The 17,041-nt window shown below is 38.8% G+C and overlaps 1 protein-coding gene across 1 annotated transcript; it reads left to right on the top strand.

Annotated features, from left to right (window-relative positions):
- Nucleotides 1–1,170: 1,170 nt before the first annotated feature.
- On the top strand, nucleotides 1,171–2,702 carry LOC131004450 (uncharacterized). Its single transcript, XM_057931146.1, has 2 exons — nucleotides 1,171–1,832; nucleotides 2,203–2,702. The coding sequence occupies exons 1-2, from the start codon at nucleotides 1,391–1,393 to the stop codon at nucleotides 2,232–2,234; spliced, it is 474 nt and encodes a 157-aa protein (XP_057787129.1). The 5' UTR covers nucleotides 1,171–1,390; the 3' UTR covers nucleotides 2,235–2,702.
- The last annotated feature ends 14,339 nt before the right edge of the window (nucleotides 2,703–17,041 follow it).

Here is a 17,041-nt window from a genome sequence, read left to right as displayed (position 1 = left end):
ACATGTATGAAGACATGTATCCCTAGAGTTCATTAATACGTAATAAGACAAAAGAGTCCCGCTCGTCACTTCATCACCATCGGCAGCTACTCAACCTGCACATTTAGAAATATATGCAGGGCTGAGTACAAAAGTACTCAGTGGGCACGTATGCCTAAGTATAAAAATACATGCTTCAAAACTGTAAATTGTCATGCCATCATAAACAGTACAGCAAGGGAGTTTTTCGCTAAAAAGGCCCAAGCTTACTAAGTTCATTTGTGATTCTTAAAGTTCGTCTGCAGACTAAGTTCTCTTGTAATCTATCATATCTGGAACTTTGTGCCGGAGAGGTGGCCACCTCTCACGGTCACTTGACCGGCCAACCCGCTAGATGACTCACGGTCACTGGTGTACACTAGTCCTGGCAGGATAGCTATCAACTGCTCAGGACCCGAATTCGATTGCATCATTGGCAAAGCCAAAGCAGATAGATATCATACTAAAATTTAAACATTTTATGGCAAGACAATACTTGAAATAACTTTAACTCAAAGATTTTGTCATGAAATAACTTGCTTGAACATTTAAACTCATTTGATATATATGAAAGTAATGCCCACCTGATAGTGAAGCTTTGCTACAGTTCAGTAATTCATTGACTAGCTCTTACTCTTTCGCTTAACCTTGAATGCGAGAACATAAGGTCAAACCTTAGCTCGATTAAAATTCTCAAATAAATGAGAATGCGTAAAATAAATATGCATGGCTCATATTCCTTTAATTATTATTATGCGACAATAATCTGAGAAATTCTAATAATAATCCAAACTATAGGATTAAAACTCGTCTTATGAGGTTGGATTATTGATCTTAATTAATCTGCTCACCCTAGAGTATTATAACTCGTTTTCCAATTAATAACATCATTCTAACTTAATCCATAATTAGAAACAATTGAGTCTGATTACATCGATTATAAAATCCAGAACTAGTAATTAATCGAGCTTAACTTAATAATAATGACAGCCCAATCATAGATCATAATTTTGAAACACTTAAAGAGTTTTAAATAACTTCAGCCCATCATAATTAAATAACTTCAGCCCGAATTGGTAAGCAGATGGCATCAACCCAAGTCTCATAAATAACTCCCACTCCAAAAGAATTTTAGCCCAAGAAATAGTCAAAATCGGCCCATCCCTCTCTTCTCAAATTAACGGCTGAAAACAGCCTCTTCTTCACATCTCACGCTGAGTTTCAAACCAGCGTCGCCTACCTTGGGAATCCGGCGATCCGACGCCTCGTCCGGTCGGTGCCTCCTTCGCCCCCTCCCCCTCTCGCCAGACTCTCTCCCTCCATCTTTATTCTTCTTATCGATCTCTTATAATTTCAGGAAGCACACTCTTACATGAGAATCAACCCTAGCTTCTCTCCAAAATTGTCGCAGCCGTGGCTCTTCTCCGGCGAGACGGCGCCACCGTCTACTCTCCTATCTCTCTTCTCTCCTCTTTTCTCAATTACACCACTCCCTCTGAACTTTGAATCCGTCGCACATAAAGGGCAATGCCGAGCCGTAGGTTCTCTCGGCTTCGACGACATCGCCGCCGCAGCTGCCTGGGCTCGCTCACTGCGCCGTCGCGCCTGGAGTCAGCGTCTCCTTCCTCGATCCTCCGGTGGGCAGTTAATTAGGGCAGGGCGGCGTCCGTTGCTCCCCCCCTTTTCACTCGCGTACACGAACGAGGAAAAAGCCAAACCCTCAGTCCTCTTAGCTCAGGCGAGAGAGTCACCGCCGTCTGCCCTCTGGTTCAACGGAACAGACAAGTCGCCCCCTTCTCGATTTATTGAATCAGGTACAGTAAAATACCCCCCATTCCCCTTAAAATTCTAAGTTCGGTGTGAAAGTAAATATCTTGGAAACTAGTATTCTATGATTCTCATAAATGATATTGCTGTATTGGGTGTTTGTGTTCAAGAGTCAATCTGCTAAACTGAACTTAAGGTACTTGTCTCACATAAAAATTCTAGTGTTATGCCATTCACTTCATGCTTTACTCTAAATATTTAAATCTGAAGATATGCTTATTGGTGTGAATCATGTAGCATGAAGAGTACTGAGATAGTATATACCTTGCATGAGTTTGTGTTGGTGGCTGCTGTTATTATTGAATTCAATGGGGAAGGAACTGAAATTTGCAAATGTTGTTTCCTCAACAAATGCAGAAAGAACCAAGTATGAAATGAAGAAAACTTAGGCCAAGACTCACCTCTCGATACTTGGCAGTTGGCAGCATGAATTAACTTCTCTTCATCTCCCTTTCTGGTGGTTGGTGTATGAGAGAAGGAATGAGGTGTTAGGCTGGTGCTTTAATAAGTGAGTTGTTGGCTGTAAAGTCAAAGGATTGGAGATGGTGGTTGGCTGAGTTGAAGGGAGGAGCCGATTGGTCTTCTCTCATTTTTCTTCTTTTTACACTCACGCGTTATCTCCCGCATGCTTGTAGGTTTCTCTCATTTTTCTTCTTTTTATTCTCACACGTTATCTCCCGCATGCTTGTAGGTATGTAGCTGTAGTGTTTTGTGATAGTGATAGGTTTTGATTGTAAGTAGGGAATAGTGGTGATGTAAATAATTCCCTACAGTCATTGTGTAAAGTTGTATCTGAAAATCTAATTTCTTTGTATCATCGCATATCTATAAAATTGGTTCTAGGTTTTGCTGAATAACTATGCTTCGATGTAACATCTCTACGAATTAAATAACTAATTTAACTCGTTCTCATTAGTCGGAACTAAATCACGACTTTCAAGTAACTAATAGAAATAAAATCTCTATCGCATATAAAATAACAACTTTAACTTGACTTTGCTAAGTCAATTATAAATCTGAAAATATAAATTATTGACTGGCTCAATAATTTATATTGCGGTTTTTCTCACTCGAGTTAACAAGCACAACTAAAATAATAATAGGCATAGTATACATACAATTTAGAATCATAGCTGAATTTTAAACATAAATAATTACTGGATTTTTTATTATTATTATTAATAAGTGAAGGATGCAACAATAATTATCACATTACTGGTCTTAATCATAAATAAAAGAGCGGGCTACTACAGTGGAGTTTAGGGTTTGCGGCCTAAGGGCTTTAAGGGCTCGGCGAGGGAAATGTCAGCGCTGGCGGCCCTCGTCAGCGCTGGCGGCCTTGTCAGCGCTGGCGATCTTGTCAGCACTGGCGAATAAACTCTTCTACAAAACATAGCAGCACTGTAATTCCCATCATTTGCAACATAAGCAAGAACATTTAAAATCAAACCAACTAGACCGGCACCAAAACAAGAAACACAGAAACAGAAAACAAAGAACAAGCATAATGGAAATAAAATTAAACAAACTGTGGGTTGCCTCCCACAAAGCACTAGTTTTAAAGTCGCCAGCCCGACTTAGAGAAACCCTTAAACAAAGTCACGTTGAAGCTTCAGTTGCCTTAATCCCTATGAAAACACATCCTCTTTGATTGCAGTTGCGGGTCCTCCTAATGAGCATACAACACTCATTACATCAAAAGACCTCCTGACCACCATTTTTCGGGAGCCAGATCGAAAACTCCCATATTTCTTCTTCTCCAAGGGCAGTACACACTGCAACCCTTGCACGACACCGTCTTTACACTGCAGCCCGTCCAGAACTTCTTCTTCAATGGCTACCCCAGCTTGCAGGTCATGAAGAGAATCCTGCACATTTTCGTCCTCCTTCTGCATAAAATTATCTTCCTCCTGCAGATTATCAAGAAATTCCTGCACAATACAATCCTCTTCCGCAGGGTCAAATATCTCAACATAAGAACAGTTATGCAATGAAAGAGTAGAAATAGTAGGCTTCTTATAAAAAATAGAGAACGTTACCGATCTACCTGACCCGACCATATTCAAAGTTCCAGATCCCACATCAATGCGAGTCTGGGTAGTGGCCATAAAAGGCCGACCAAGAAGAACAAGATGGTCGTTCTCTCCTCTAATTCATTTCCCTGCATTCAGCACCACAAAATCCACTAGCACTCTGATTCTTCTCACCATGACTTCAACATCATCCACAAGTCCTCGCAGACTGCTAATAGAACCATCAGCTAGCTGAATCCTCATATCAGTGCACTTCAGCTCGTCTTCCTTTCTTCCCAACTTCTCAAAGATGTCGAACGGCATCAAGTTAACTACCGCTCCCAAGTCAAGCATACCTAAGACCTCTCAAACTCTTCCCAACTCAATACCAAAAATGAAGCTACCGGGATCTCTTTTCTTCGGTAGAGGTTGGGTTGACTTAACAATGACAGGTGGCAGAGGCAGACTGGGACGTTGGAAAGCCTTTATAGCCTTCACTGTTTTGCTCATCCATTTTTTTGGCTGCATCTGCTGTTCTGCCTTCTCTTCCTGGCAGGTGCTCGCCAGCGCTGGCGGCCTTGTCAGCGCTGGCGAGTGATTGTCAGCGCTAGGTATTTTCGCTTTATTATCCACCGTCTTGCCACTGTGGAGAACAGTAACAGCTAGAGCCTTATGAGCCTACAAAGGTTGACCATGAATTTCCCGGGCTGCTGCTGCTGCTGAATCTGGTTCAAGGTACCAGAAAGTTGGCCAACAGTCGTTTCAAGGCGTTTGATAGTAGCGGACTGAGACTCCATGTTTTGCTTGGTCATCTCCATGAAAGACTGCATAGTATCCTCTAAGGATGACTTCTGGGGCTGAACCTATTTCTGAAACTGTTGGGGAGCAGTCTGATACTGCTGCGGCTGCTGAAAGTTCCCTTGTGGCATGGAGTACTGCTGGGGGGTATTGCTGTTGATATTGCTGAGGAAGGTATTACGGCTGAGGTGGGTAAAACTGCTGTTGACTTTGATAGCCCATCTGCTGTGGAGTCCGGCGGAACTAATTATTTTGATTGAATCCTGACCCTTGGCCAGGAACTTGGTTCCTCCATCACGAGTTCTGCTGACTCCTCCATCCCATACTTGAGCACTGTTGCCCTTGATTGTATAGAGGGCGTCTCTCAAATGGCGGTCTTTCCTGGTACCCCTGGGCAGCATACACCTCAGCCTCTCCCTTCGGTGTGTACTCACCCATCCGATGGCATTCATTAACTCCATGACCCAACGCGCCGCATATGCCACAACTCTCGACATAAGGCTCATGGGTACGAGGTGGTTCCACCCTACCCATATTAATCTTCTGCATTTCTCTCATAATTTCTGCTACTTGCTTCTGCAGCTCATACTGGGGTGCCACTGCACTGGCCTCAGCCTTCTTTCCACGGACTGATTTCTGCTGGGAGCTCTCAGCTAAGGTTTTGAATATTTCCTTTGGCTCGTCTGCAGTCTTCCTAGCAATGTTCCCTCCTGTAGTGCTGTCCACCATGAATTGGGCAGTCTGCACCAGCCCGTCATAAAAAATTGCATCAACATTACAGTGGTCAGTTGATGCTGCGGGCACTGGCGGGGGAGTTCATGAAATTTCTCCCAAGCCTCATGAAAAGGCTCGTTCGTTCCTTGGATGAAGTTCATGATTTGAGCTCTGATCTCCTGTGTCTTGTGATTCGGGTAATACTTCAGCATTAACTTCTCACACGCCTCCCCCCAAGTGGTTATGGAGTTGGGCGGCAGAGATAGCAGCCACATCCTCGCCCGATCCTTAAGTGCATAAGGGAAGCACTTAAGCTTTAACTGATCTTCCGTAAGATCCAGCAGTGGGATGGTTTGCACTTGAGTACAAAAATCACGAATGAACTGCAGGGCGTCCTCATTCAGCATCCCGTAGAAAAGAGGTAGCAAACTTGAATCATTTGGCTTCAAGTTGTAATTTCTTACGGCGGTAGGGAGCACAATAGCCGAGGTGTTAGTGTTCCTTATGACGGGCCGGGTGAAGTCTCCCATATACTGCATATTTGCATTTGCCATGACTTTTTTGTCGTGATTGGCTGGCTCTTCTTCTTTTTCTGTTTGATAACCTCTAGATTCTTTAGAATGATTAGATTCAGTATCTGCAGTATCCTCCAGAGTGGTATCTAACTTAGGACTCCTTGCGTGCTCATGCTCTTTTTCCACAGACTCGTCTGAACTGGACTCAGATTCCCCCACCCGTTGGTTAGGAAATAATTCCTTGATGTTCTTTCTAAACACACCACTGGTCTGATTAATGTTATCGACGTAGGGCACCAATTCCTGATTTAAGCTTCGGCGACCCTGCATGCACAACACTAACAAACGGATCAAACGCACCGGTGGGAGCAAAATAACAGAGTCAAAAGAAAATAAAAAGAAATAGAAAGAAAACACATAAAACAACGTGACAAAATTAAGATGCCTAAAACCTTCCCCAGCAACGGCGCCAAAATTTGACTCAACCTAAACGCTATGCTAGATTGACTCGCAATCGTACGAAATCTATTGTAATGTGTAAGATAATCCAAGTCGTCTCTCAAGGAAGATTCAACAGGGCTCCTAATTGTATCACAACGAAAGCAGTAAAGTTTAAGTTCGATTATTAAATGAAACTAATGCTTGGAATTGAAAACTCAACTTAGAAAATAAACTATTAAACCCTAGGCAGAATTAAAAGATAAAGTAAAGGCTACTGGGAATTAAAAGCTACTACGCTAACAATTTAAATAACTGTAAATAAAAACTTCTAATCTAATTTGACAGAACGAAATTGCAAATTGAAAACTCAACATAATTCATGCAAATTCAAAGAAGTTAACGTAAATAAGAAATACCAATAACGTCGCGAGAATCGAATCACTGTCACTGATTACAACTTCGAAACGGAAAATTAAAGCTAAACAGAAATTGAAAGCTAACTAAAATAAAATCTCGGAAAATTCAAAGAACTTAGAAACTATAAAAACGCTAAAGTGTTTTTAGTGCCGGAGGCTGAGATGATCCTGATTAAGCGTAGTTAAGCCCTTTTTATAGACTGCCTTTCATCAACCCTAATGCAAACAAGAGGGCCTTGCAAAACTGGGCCTAAAAAATAGAGTCGGCAAGACATACGTGTGCGCACAGGAGATTGCAGCAAAGGATAAGGTGCTCGGTAAGTCTCGGCAGCGCTGGCGAGTGATTGCCAGCTCTGAAGCAGTGGTGGCGACCTTGCGAGTGATTACCTGCGCTGGCGACCTTGCGCGTGAATTCCAGCTCTGGAGACGTAGGCAGTGCTGGCGATATAGGCAGCTCTGGCGAAGTAGGGAGCTCTGGCAAAGTAGGCAGCTCTGGCGAAGTAGGCAGCTCTGGATATGGTCAGCTCTGGGGAGAGTTGTTAGTGCTGGCAGAGGGATTTGTCAACGCTGCGGCCTTGTCAGCACTGGGCACCACTTTGAGCCCAAATAAGCAATTTCTGATCCAAAATCTCCAACTTAGCATTCTTCCTCATATTTTATCAAAAGCTCCTACAAAGCATCAAACAGACTCATAAACACACCAAATTCCAGAACAATTAACTCAGACTTAGCACAATCAAACCCCCAAAATAAGAACAATTAGGCATAAATCATAGACCAACCTAAGATTATGCGGTTCCATGCTATCCCCAAAGGTAAGACGAAGGTAAGTGAAGTACGTAGGCTTGATTCCTTCGTGATACGTTGACAACTTAATTATAACATTAACTACTATACCAGTCATCGACAAAATCGAAATTGAATGATATTTTAAATAAATATAAAATATGGTTTAAAAATAAATTATCAATTACTCAATAAAATCCCAAATTTAAAAACGTAGATTTCAACTATGTATAAAATAAAATGATAATTATAGCTATTGAATAATTTTAAATGTATTTGATAATGAAAATTAATATACACATTACTATTATAGAGACTTTCACTTAATAATAAATAAATGTTTTTATACACGGATATAAATAAAAATGGGTTAATTGCCGCTAAATTCAAAAACTTTTTGAGAATTCACGATATTCTCACCAACTTCAAAATCGGTGTATGAATACATGAATTGAGAATCCGTTCTTAATGTTCCCAAAATTAAAAAATCCGGCGAGATGACATGACAAATACCTATGACATGTCAATTTCATGCCAAATCAGCTATGACATGTCATTGTTTTAATTTTTTAATAATTTTATTTATTTATAATTTATTTTAAAAAAAATAAAAATCACCTACCCTACCCCATCCCCAAACACCCCCCAAACCTACATCCTTTCCCGACCCCCCGACCACCACCTCCCCAAACCCCCGGCGCCACCCCAACCACCACCTCCCAGCCTGCAAACACCCCCCAAGCCTACCTCCTTCCCCAAACCCCGTTTGCCTCCTCCATCTACCCCCATCCCCACCCACATTGCCGCCTCATTCACCCACGCCACTTCCCTCACCTTCCGCCTGCTCCACGCCGCCGCTTCCTCTGTTACGCCTCCTCCTTTGAAGTAGGGCAAGTGGTAACGAGGGCGAAGAAGAGACACGCGAAGAGCATCGAGACTTAGGGTTTGTGGCTTCGGGATCGGAGAAGAGCAACCATGCCCTCTCTTCACCGTCAGTCGCCTCTTTCTCTCTCTCCATTTCCGGCTTGTCAACAACCCTCACCCAATTTCATCCCCATTTTAGTTTGTGGATTTGGGGATTTGTTGATTTAAGGATTTTTGGATTTGGGAATCTAGGGATTTTTTGATTTGTTGTACGTGTATGTGGAGTTCCCATCCACAGCGGTGGTGGGAGGAGCAATGGCGGCGGCGGCGGTAGGGGTGTTCTGTTCTAGCGGTGGAGGCTATTGCTGCGGTGGAAATTGAGGTGGAATCGGCGACGGCGGTGGTGGAAATTGAGGTGGAATCGGCGGTGGTGGCTTGAGATGGCGGCAGTAGGGGTGTTCTGGTCTCGGCGGCAGTGGTGGTCTGGTGGCTGGAAGTCCGGAGCTTGGTGGTGGTGGTTGGAAATCAAGATTTTTTTTTAAAAATTGTAGTTTGAAATCAAAACGACGTCGTTTTGATTAAAACTAAACGACGTTGTTCCTTTAGCTGGCCGACATCGCCACGCTGGATATTCTGGTGTCCATGTTAGCTTCAGATTGGGGGGATTTTTAAATTTTGGGAACATTAAGAACGGATTCTTAATTCATGTATTAATTCGCCGATTTTGAAGTTGGTGAGAATATCGCGAATTCTCAAAAAACTTTTGAATTTAGCGGCAATTAACCCAATAAAAAAGTTATAAAATTTTAACAAAGAGTAAGAAAGTAAAAGTTTTTAAAAATTTAATAAGCTATTAGTTTTAAATTCATTTTATGATTTTTATTCCATATTAAAGATCTTGTTACGAGCTTAAACTGCATATTGAATATTTTCTTCATAAATCAAATTTGACGATATTTAGAAAAGAATTAAAATTATATATAAAAAAAGAAAAAAAATAGTAAAAGAATTGATGGGAGAAGAGAGAGAAAATATGGAGGGAAGAAATGGAGGGAGAAAACCAGCTACCGTGAGAACACATCTTAAAATAAGAAATAAGAGCAATTTTCAATGTATGAATTTTATGTAGAACATGTATGAATTCGCTCTATAAGGGTATGAATTTTGAAAAATTTAAATTTTTGCTATCTTTGGGATTCGAACTCAGGACCATAAATCCATCCAACAGGGTTACGAATCAACCGTAGATCTTGATGATCTAAGGGCTGAAAATGATTCTTATTTTATATCTTAAGAAGTGTACTTATTTTAGCTCTCCCATATATATATATATATATATATATATATATATATATATATATATATATATATAGGGGGCGGTTATTCAATAAACCACCCTTATTTTAAGAATTACGAACCAGCAAAAATGCATGAATTTTATGTATAACACGCATGAATAAACTGTATAAAGGCATGAATTGCGAAAAATAATTTTTTGCTACCTTTAGGATTCGAACTCAGGACCATGAATTTATCCAACAAGGTGATGAATCAACCGTAGATCTTGATGATCTAAGGGCTGAAAATGGTTCCTAATTTATATTTTAAGAAGCGTTCTTATTTTAGCCTTCCCCTATATATATATATATATATATATATAGGGGAGGGCTAAAATGAAAACACTTCTTAAAATATAAAATATAAACAATTTTCAGCCCTTAGATCATCAAGATCTACGATTGATTCGTAACCCTGTTGGATGAATTCGTGGTCCTGAGTTCGAATCCCAAAGGTAGCAAAAATATATTTTTCACAATTCGTAACTCTGTTTGATGAATTCAAACGTGTTCTATATAAAATTCGTACATTGAAAAACGTGTTTATTTTTATTTTAAGAAGTGTTTTCACGGTAGCCCTTCCCTATATATATATATATATATGTTATAATTAAGATCAATTTTTATTTTTTTTCCAATTACAAGTTGTAATTTTTTCCTTTAGAAAGCTAAAGTTTTAATTTTGTATCCTTAAATTGTAAATTATTGTAACTTTGAAATATTATTTGTAATAAAGTAATTATGGAATTTATATTTAACTTACTGTGTTTTTTATTTTGTTGTATATTTCATTAAATTTTAAAACAATACATTGAACATTAATACAAATCAAGAAAAGGGCTCAGACGGTTCGAACCGTGAATCAGCGGTTCACGTTGGTCCCCTTACACGGTTGGGTTCTAATTTTTGGAACTATGGAACCACCGGTTTCTGTCCGATTCGAACTGGAATGAAATCATGAACACCTCTAAGATAAGCCGTCACCATCTCGAGAAAATTTTCGATTATAAGAAACAAAGCATTCTTTGCAACTCTCAATCGTCAGTTGTTCGAAGCTTTATGTAAGTTTCCACTTATGGCTTACTCCATCCGCACACAAAAATAGATTTCAATTTGTTATTTCCGTCTGTTCACGAAAATATGTCATAATATTTTTTTGTCATTTATGGACTCATCACTTTTTAATTTGTGGGGCCATTTGTCTCACTAATTCTCTCTATTTTTTTTTTTTTAAATTTGTGGTGACCTTTCTCCACTTACTAAATAAACAACTAATTTTTCTTAAAACATGTGCCGCCTCCTTTAGGACCTATTTTCATGGACGGAGAAAGTATATAATTTGTTATTATATAAAAAATTAATAGGTCAATCTACATTCTTATTTAATAAAAGAAAAAAGTATCCATGAAGATAAAAAAATTAAAAATATCAACCTTTTCTTATGCAAATGTACAAATATACCCTTATTAAATTTTTAAGAAAGAAACAAAAAAATTCAACCCTCTCTCCAAACCTGATGCCCGTTTTGCCCCTTTTGCGGTGCCACCGCCATCTATCTCCATGACGTCGTCGCCATTCGCCTACTACCACTATTGTCGTCGCGGTTCCAGGTTTCCTCTCTCTCTCTCTCTCTCTATGTACCCTCGTCGTTTCCTGCAGTTGCGCCATGTCTTGGTGCGCGATTTCCATTGTCGTCCCTCTTTCTTCGGTGTAATTTTGTCTTCACCTCTTTCCTTATGTCTACCTCACTGCCTCGATTTCCATGTCTCGCCGCCTCAATGGCGGTGGTTGTTGCTACTGTAAAGGGTCTAATACATAAGCTGAAATCACCATTTTTAGAATTCTCTTGTTGTTGATAAGGTATACGAGGATAATCCTCAGCAAAAAAGAACTTTAGAAAATGGGTAAAGAAATGTGTGTTTACCTCGCTACCTCAATTTTCCAATGCTACCGCCGCCTCGACCTCCATGTCGTTGCCGCCTTCGAACGTCGTCTCCAAAATCATAATAGTTATGAGTTCCTTGATTATCTCTAGAGTGTTAGTTGAGCTGAGGATGTTGTCGTTGTTGCTTTCAGTATCTGAGTCATCCTCAATGATCATAGCTTTGCAACCAGCTTATCTTATTTCCAGCATGGCCTTTATTTACTTTCTTTCAGTATGGCTCAGCTCGAGCAGTCTGCTTTGTAGAGTTCCTTCTTTCTGCAGTTGAAACATTCTTCATCCTTATGCCAGTTGTCAGGTGTGTTGGGCTTGTCTTCAGCATCATTTTTGTATTTCGGTTAGTGGGATTTCTATCTCTACTGCTGGCTCTATAGAATCTCTTGTACTTGTTCAGCTTGGAGTCCATCTTGAAGAATCTTTTGACCATGCGATTGATGTGCTCCAGAAGTTCATCTTAGGACATCTCTTCCTTGTCCTTCTTGGTTGAGTTGGTTAGTTTGGCTGATTGCAATTCCTTTGTCCTTGATCTAGATTCTACCTTTAGTGTGATAGAGTCAGTCGCTGAATTAGATGGATTTTCTTCTTCTATTTCAACGTTCTTTGACTGCCAATTTTTGGTTTTGATGAGATCATACTTATTAGTCTTCAGTGCGGCAAAGAGGTTGTCAGTTAATAGTGCGTTGAAGTTCGGAGAACGCTGATGGCCAATGGTGTACAGCTTTCATTAATCAAGAGACAAGGCTGAGAGAACTTTGAGGTTTTGTTCTTTCTGTGTGTTTTTGTCCTTTCGAAAAGCTGTAATTTCTCTGACTATCAAACCAAATCGCAGCTCCACAACTGTAATTTCTTCCTTGATTCCATCTGAAACAATGCTCATTAACTCCAGAGTGTCTAATAACTGCTTGGTAGTTTCACACCACATAGTTTTGAGAGCATATGCATTGCTGAGAGTGTCCTCCATTGCATTCAGTGCTATGTTGTCGAGGTTCACCAGCTTTTTCTCTTATGGAGTGTAGCCGGTTGGGATCCTTCGGCACATGAGTCTGAGTGGCTTGGCTTGTTTCTCTCCAACCAGTTCTTGGACAACGATTTGATTTTTTAGAATTTAGTCATAACAACTTTCCACATCCTTGGATGTTGAGCTCGTAGATGTCTCTTCATCTTATGTTTCCACAAATCATAGTTTTTGACAAAGAACATATGAATAAAACGTGCAGAGTGCTCCATGACAGACATGCACTAATATGATATGATAAATTAAAGATTTTCTAAGATAAGTTCAAGAAGACAGATGCAGAGGTCTTTTGAACCCCTGCTTTGATATCAATTGTTGGGTCCAAGGCGAGTATGTGCTGATGTATAGGAGGGAGATGGGAAATACAACAATTAGTAATTTTTCAAAATCTTTTTCAACTTAGAATGTTCTTAGGCAGGTGGGTTGATAATGAGTCAGCCTGATGAATGCAGTCCAACAAACTGATGTAAGCTGAATGATGTTCATAAAGACTCCTACCTAACAGAGTTTTAAGTTAACAATTCCACTGACTGCTCGCGAGCTGATCAGTTGGACTGACGTAGCTACGGAATATGGTGATGGATTTTAACTCACTTTATGAAAATTATTTTTAGGGGTCGTTTGATTTGCAGTTTAGGATTGATTAGGATTAAAATTATCTTGAGAAATTAGTGTGGATTAGTGTGGATTTATATTATTTCATGGGTGTTTGATATCATGGCTACTTAATCCTATATTATGTTTGATATCCATAGGATTATGTTGGATTATATTATCTAATACCAAAACTATCCTCACATAATTTTAAAAATATCATGTGTGTCCACCATTACTTGGCAATTTGCATCGATATGCGTGAGGAAGGGTAGCATAATTTTTATCCAACTTCTCAGTATTAAATTTATCCGAGGGGGGGTGGGCGAATTATTAGTATGGGTTAATCCCACAAAATAGCATGGAGAAGTAGGATTAAGTAGGAGTTGACCATATTAACTGCACATGATATCAAACATCATACTAATCTGTATTAATTTAATTTATCCTACCTATAAACCCATATCAAACAGGCCCTTAGGTTACACCTTATTTCTTAACAGTGTTCAGACAAGATGTTTCGGATGCTATAGTGTTGGTCAGTATGCAGAATAAATAATTAGTGTAAGCAGACTGAAATGAAAGTACTTAAGCAAAGAATACAAGTAGTTTAATGTGGTTTGGAGAAACTTCTCCTACTTCCACGATCATGTAAACATGAGAATCCCTTAATCTTGGATTCCTTGTTTTATAGCTGCAAGTCTGCAAGTCAGCTTGACCAGTTAGTTTTCTTCGACTAATCACACGGGTTACGTGATCTTGACCATTGAGCAATTTACGTGGTTGTAATATTGTATGCTATTTATTGGTAGCATCCGTTACTTTCTCAACTTTCAGACTTCGAACATGACTGTTGAAATCCTGCTAACACTAACACCGCACTTTCCAAGGGTGAAAGAGTTCTAAGTAGGGTTTTCAACTATGAGCACACCGTTACAATAAGAATAATGGCTATGATAGTATGCTATGATCCAGGCTTTGGAATATAACAATATCTGCCTAGACTAAGGAAGTGTTTGAATACTAACTCTGGAAGACATATCGTGTAAATCCAGGAGCAGTTTGTTAACACTTTAGAACTCCCTTATTCGAAATACGCTGGATGTTTGCAGAGATATTTGAAGGGCTTGAATGCTTGAGAGATGTCAATTTGGTAGTGTTTTCGGTAGTCTTCTCCTTTGAATACCTCAGGATATTTTTAGTCCGATCTCTGAATAGTTCCGTTGGAGATAATGTCTTCAAAATGCGATGGTTGGTTTCAAAATTTTCCCGTTGTATCTCAAGGAAAGATGAAATCATACATTTGCAGGTCCGTACGAGGCGAATATTAACATTCTTATGATATCCTTGTACAATGTTGTACCTTCCTCTGAAAAAGCAGGATCTTCATTAAGTGTCGAATCTGCAGCATTAAATGTTCGCTTTGCTTCGTACGCTTCAGAGGATGACTTCTCTTTTAAAATATCTGACTTTTGGGATAACATGGCAATGTGTCCTTGAGCTTGAGTCAGTCTGATCCGTTCAGTCACCTTTGCTGAAACTGATTCTTCCATCAGCTCGCAACACTGCAGACTGACTTCAGTGTGCTAATCACTTGATCCTTCAGTCTTACTGCTCATGTTGCAATCTGTAAATATAAAAAGTATGCTCCTTAACAAGTGAGCTGTAGTATATAAGATACACCCTTGGCGTATATGATTAGTTTGGGGCTTTAGTACAAAATCAAAACTTTATAAATTTCACCAACATTGCATTTAAAAAAAAAGTCTCATTTGATTTACCTTTGAATAAGTCTGAAATAGTTTAGTGCCCCAAATTACCAACAAAGTAAAACTGTGTAAAGAAAAGAGTAATGTTGGATGCAATGTTATCAACAGAATGTTAATAACATTATAACCAACATGCAGCGGAAAGTAATAACACACAGGAATACTTTTTTCACGGATTATAAATACCCCGTGAGTGCCTCAAGGCTAAATTCACTATGTTGAATCAACAATACAAAGTACAGATTTGGATCTTCTTGGAGATCTATCTTTACAGAATATCTGCCTAAGATAAACCAACCTATCTACTTTCAGTACTACAATGTTGATACAACACAGAACCCAAAAACAGCCGAATAACAAAAGTTAATCGGACAAAGCAAACAACCTGCTACGCTCCAATGGCCTTACACTTCAACTCTTGCCCTCGACGTCCCGTCGATACAAAGATAGACTTTACAGATTGGCTGCCTAAGTCTACTTCGTCAAAGCAATCCTTGAAGAACCGGTGACACGTTTGCAGCAGGAAAATGACGAATTGGCTGTGAGTGAATGTTAAGTCTCTGATTTTGCACTTCCAAAACGTGAGGATGATTGAAGCTTCTTGCTGCATTTATAGGCCTTCATGTCGTGGTTGGTTTCATCCACTTCCCACTTCCAGAACCTTCCTATAACTGCTGCAATCCGTCTTCAATAACTGCTAGTCGACCAGCCTTGGAATGTTGGCTACGAGATCATGGTTCTTGAAAAATAGCAACAACCTTCCCACTACTTTGAACCATGCATAACCACCTATCCACTTATTAGAAACGTGGTCAACAAACATAAAACTGTTATTTCACAACCAAAGAATAATAAAACGTGAAAGGAAGGTAAAGATTAAATATATACAATTACCAATGGAGAGTCAAAGTATGGAGTCAAGGCAGACTCCGGAATGTTGGTTGAAACCCAGAAATGTTGACACCATGAATGTTATCAACATTCCACCCAACATTGAAAATACGAATGTTAACAACATTGATCCCAACATTGTCGGAGTCAACATTGACTCTAACAAAGTCTTAGTTAATTCAAATTTTATTTGATTTTATAAAAAATCTTACATATGTTTAAGCAAAATCTTATTTAGAAATAAATTATCTTAAATTCTTATTTTCTATAAATAAACATCTTATTTACATGTAAATAAAATCTACTCATTTATAAATAAAATATCTTAAAATTTTATTTGTTCTAAAGATAAATTTTATTTAATTTTTTATAAAAATATCACAAAATTTTGTTAGAAATATAAAATATAGATAAAAACACATCAGCTGATAAATTATAATATAAACAAAGGACAACAATGCTCCTTTAGTGAGAATGGAACCCAAAGTAGCAAAAGAGTAAACAAAATATTTATCCATTATGCGACAATATTAAATTTATGATCTTCTATTAAAATTACTATTATATACTTTTTGGACACAAGTATTTGGGTTAGTATTAATATATATATATATATATATATATATATATATATATATATATGGTGTGGTTCTAGAGAGAACTACATTATTTGTGAGAACGGGAGAACTATCAAATCTAATGCATTCACTGTAAAAATTAATGCATTCGCTGTTAAAATTAATGCACTCAAAAAAATAAAAAAATTGCTCCCTTCAGGATTCGAACCTAGGATCTGCATTCATCCAATAAGATGATGCATCCACCGTAGATCTTGATGATCGAATGGCTGAAAATGGTTCTTCGTTCTTTTTTTATTTATGGTTCTTTCCTGAACCTCTCCCTATATATATATATATATATATATATATATATATATATATATGTAGGAATGGGATCATATAGATCCCAATGCTTATAATAGATCCCTAGATCCAAATCTTGACCACACATTTATGACATGTGGCGCATCAAGATGGTGACACGTGGCAAGGCATTTCAAGGCAAAATCTGGAGGGGTAAAATTGGAATGTAATTTTCGGAT

The sequence above is a fragment of the Salvia miltiorrhiza genome, unplaced genomic scaffold (assembly GCF_028751815.1).
Source record: "Salvia miltiorrhiza cultivar Shanhuang (shh) unplaced genomic scaffold, IMPLAD_Smil_shh original_scaffold_399, whole genome shotgun sequence".
Lineage (NCBI taxonomy): Eukaryota > Viridiplantae > Streptophyta > Magnoliopsida > Lamiales > Lamiaceae > Salvia > Salvia miltiorrhiza.
This window is presented reverse-complemented; position numbering and strand designations above follow the sequence as displayed.

Coding starts and splice junctions, on each gene's coding strand:
- LOC131004450 (XM_057931146.1), top strand. CDS start 1,391: ATGAGAATCAACCCTAGCTTCTCTCCAAAATTGTCGCAGCCGTGGCTC. Junction 1,833..2,202: donor TTCTCGATTTATTGAATCAG/GTACAGTAAAAT, acceptor CAACAAATGCAG/AAAGAACCAAGTATGAAATG.